The sequence below is a fragment of the Lathyrus oleraceus genome, chromosome 6 (assembly GCF_024323335.1).
Source record: "Lathyrus oleraceus cultivar Zhongwan6 chromosome 6, CAAS_Psat_ZW6_1.0, whole genome shotgun sequence".
Classification (NCBI taxonomy): domain Eukaryota; kingdom Viridiplantae; phylum Streptophyta; class Magnoliopsida; order Fabales; family Fabaceae; genus Lathyrus; species Lathyrus oleraceus.
In genome coordinates, this window is record NC_066584.1 from 442,291,568 (window position 1) to 442,295,335 (window position 3,768).

At 33.0% G+C, this 3,768-nt stretch overlaps 1 protein-coding gene across 1 annotated transcript; it reads right to left on the reverse strand.

Moving 5' to 3' along the window:
- Window positions 1-348: 348 nt before the first annotated feature.
- Window positions 349-1,284, reverse strand: LOC127096143 (beta-galactosidase 8). Its single transcript, XM_051034752.1, has one exon. The coding sequence runs from the start codon at window positions 1,102-1,104 to the stop codon at window positions 349-351; it is 756 nt and encodes a 251-aa protein (XP_050890709.1). The 5' UTR covers window positions 1,105-1,284.
- Between the last annotated feature and the right edge of the window lie 2,484 nt (window positions 1,285-3,768).

The following is a 3,768-nucleotide window of genomic DNA, read 5'->3' on the forward strand; positions in this document are numbered from 1 at the left end:
TTGAGAGAAGAGGTTTTGTTCCGAGAGAAAAAGAGGGAACAAGGAAGTGGAGTTTGCACAACTCGTAGGAATTTTATTGGTTGGTAAGGATGGTGGTATGGTTGCAAGTTAACATGATTGTTATGACAGTCCAGGACACCTCAAATGGTTTGGCCTCATGGAAACATGGAACTTTGCTATGGCATAAAACAAATGTGGGCTACTTGGAGAACTCCTAATTTTATTTCAATTTGACTCAAAATGTGAGTAACACATTGTAATTCTAGGTAGTGATTTAGGATTAGCTCATGATGTAAGATGCTTATGTACTTATGTTTATATTTGTAGTGTAAAAAAAAATATTTCAATTCAAAGATCAAAATTCAAGTCAACATTTTCTGGTTTTGTATTAGAGTTTGGTGTGAATTGATCACAGTAAAATCCATTGCATGTATTAATGATTGGATCAGGAGCATCTCCTTGCTGACACATGACCCAAGGAACGCCTGTATCAAGAGATGTCGCCATATTTGCTGCCCACTTGATGTATGATTTACCAGCAGAACCATACGCTGAATCAATATTTCCATACTCATTTTCAATCTGAGATAAAATTATAGGTCCTCCCTGTGATGCAAATAGCTTTTCTTGCTTCATGATATCCACAATCTTAGCGGTGAATCGTTGCATTTCTGTCTTGAATGGCTCGTTGTCGGTTCGGAACTTAATCCCTGGAATGAAGTGAAGCCAAAGAGGGAAACCACCATAGTTCCATTCAGCACAAGCGTATGGACCGATCCGGAGATGCACATATAAACCAGCTTCAGCCACTGTCTTCACAAATTTCACCAAATCCCTCCTACCATCAAAATCATACTGGCCTTGAAGAGGTTCATGTAAGTTCCAGAAAACATAGGTTTCAATGACATCAAGTCCTCCCTCTTTGGATTTCTGAATAAGGTCTGGCCACATCTGTGGAGTACTGTGAGGGTAATGAATAGAACCAGAGATCAAGACCCTGCGCTTGCCATCTAGGACCAATGCTCTATGATCATAGTCCACATTGGTGCAAAACATAGCTGGAAAGAACAAAAGCAGAAGCATCACAATTTTGGTAGCTCTCATGGTAACTTTTTGGCAGAATGAATGAAGAGAAAAAAGGAAACCCAGAAGGAAAGGAAGGAACTTTTGATTTTATAAATCAAAATGGCAATACAATATAAACTTGCTTTAGTTTATATGTTACACATGTGTCTGTGTTTTGTGTCTCACGTGCTTGGTAGAAGTGTAAGAAGAGGAAGAAGAAGAAGAGTGAAGAGAAATGCAAATGATTGATTTGATGGGAAAAAATTTCAGAGTCAAAATCGGGGTATGACAGAAAGTAAAACTTTTTTTTGAATTTTAATGTAGACATAACCTCTACTAAAAATAACCCAAATATTTTGACTTTCTTTAATCAAATTAAATAGAATAAAAAATAGAGATGAAATTATCATGCTTAATACTAATTGACTCTAATTCAATTCAAATCAAGCATTATTATTATTAATATCACTCAACACAATGAAACCAAAATAAAAACTTAAACATATAAATCAAAAAGGCTCTCTTGCTAGGACTTAGTAAATAAAACAAGACAAGGCAAAACCAAATAGCACTTACTTTGAAATATAATGCAAAGATATAGTCCTAATTCATCAAGGCAAAGTCTTAAAGATCACAGAACAAAATCTCAAATTACTCATGTTATCAAGCAGCCAAAGTAATGTATGAAGGTTCATAATAAACCTTAAACCAACAATTTGATAGAGGCTAAATGAGATTCATCACCAACATTGATTATGATCATATGATGGATAGGAGAATGCAAAGATTGGTCAGAACAAATAAATATTTTATTAGTTATAAGGAATCAATTCAAATAATGAGATGCAGATGAATGAAATATAAAGGAATTATTGCAAATGAATGAATGTCAATGGATGAATGCAGATGAATGAGGTAGGAAAAAAATTAGGGGTATGATAGATTGGGAATGAATAAACTATTTATAAAAAATGGAACTACACATAGGTGTTAGACCCATTGGCGCATGCTCTCTGTCCTACAACATTGACGCAATTTAGACCGACACATTGGTGATGCAGTCGCCACTTTATTTATCTCATTGCTTCAACTTTGAGAGCACGTGTCAATTGATCTGTCGCATGTTCTTTGCTGCATTTTTTTTATTTGAAACATGAGTAGTTTTGTATATAGTTAGGAAAGATGGTTATATTTGGAGAAAAAAAATTGGTTGAGAATGTTCATCTTTGAACTTATAATGTATAAATTCATAACTTTTTAAAAATATATTTAATAAAAATTATTTTACCATGATTTTTTTTTAATTTTATAGTTTTTTAATAAACATATTTCAAGTAGTTTAAAAATATTAAACTAATATTTTTTATTATTATTTCTTTTAATTGCATCCTTGCTATTTTAGTTGGAAAATTATATACTAATGAAAAATTAATATTAATATATATATATAATATATATATATATAATATATATATATATATATATATAGTTAATTCAACTCTTAATTTGATCAAATTATATAAATTTAATTAATTAACTATGTAACCAGTTATCAGTTAGTTTGTTATATGTTTGTGAATTAAAGGGAGATTATGGAGTTGTTACTATCAATGAGGTTGTTGACTTAGCTAAGAAAACAAAAAACAACCTTGTCTCATATGATCAAGTTAGTTGAAATTTTCTGAATTATATGTTGATCATATTTGGTTTTAGTTAGAAGTGGAGGTCTTAGATGAAAGCTTGTATCTATGCGGGGAGTCTTGTAGTTTTGGTGAATGGGTTCCCCATCCAAAAATAAGTATGTAAAGGGGTATGAAACAAGGAAACCCCTTAGCCCTTTTCATCTTTCTTTTAGTTGTTGAAGGGCTTAACAGTCTGGTTGCTAAGGCTCCGACTCTTGGTCTTTATTCAGGGTTTAGAGTGGGTAATACCGAGATAGTATTATCCCACCTTTAGTATGCAGATGATACTATTTTAATAGTTGAACCATCCCTAGAGAACCTTTGGTGCATTAAGACTATTCTTAGAGGTTTCAAGAGGCCGTCAAATCTTTGTGTGAATTTTTTTAAGAGTAGACTTATTGGAGTTAATGTATATCACGCTTTTCTTACTTCAGTTAAGAATTTCCTAAAGGCGAGAAAAACAAAAGAAGGGTTCAACTTATGCTTCTGACTGATCTTGATCAGAGTCTGAACCTTTAGTTTAGAGTCTGAATCAAAGTCACCCATAGTCTAAACTCTGAATATCTTTATCATATTCTTCACCAAAATCTGACTCAGAGGTAAGAAATAGACAGCGACCGAATAATGTTCATAATTAATTAAAGTAAAAGCACAAGACACAAGCAATTATCTTGGTTCCTCTCACAATTTGAGAGTAGTCCAGTCCCCTTACCCTTCCAAGAGATTTCCATTATAACCAATTTGATTACAAATGTTCAAGTATACAAGCAAGAGACTTCATTTTCTTATACACACAAGTATAATACTTCCTTGCTCAAACACAAAAGTCCGAGACTTCCTTGCTCAAGCATACAAGCTCAAGAATTCCTTGCTCTAGCACACAAGCTAAAGAAATCCTTTACTCAAACATACAAGTAAGAGAATCAAATTCTCAAGCACACATGCAAGAGACTTCTGACTCTAAATAAACCGTTAAGAGATTTAGGTAACAACTACACTTTGTTTCAATAACGTGAGTTCC

Excerpts from the sequence above, each read along its gene's own strand:
- LOC127096143 (XM_051034752.1), bottom strand. The coding sequence starts at position 1,104 with ATGAGAGCTACCAAAATTGTGATGCTTCTGCTTTTGTTCTTTCCAGCT.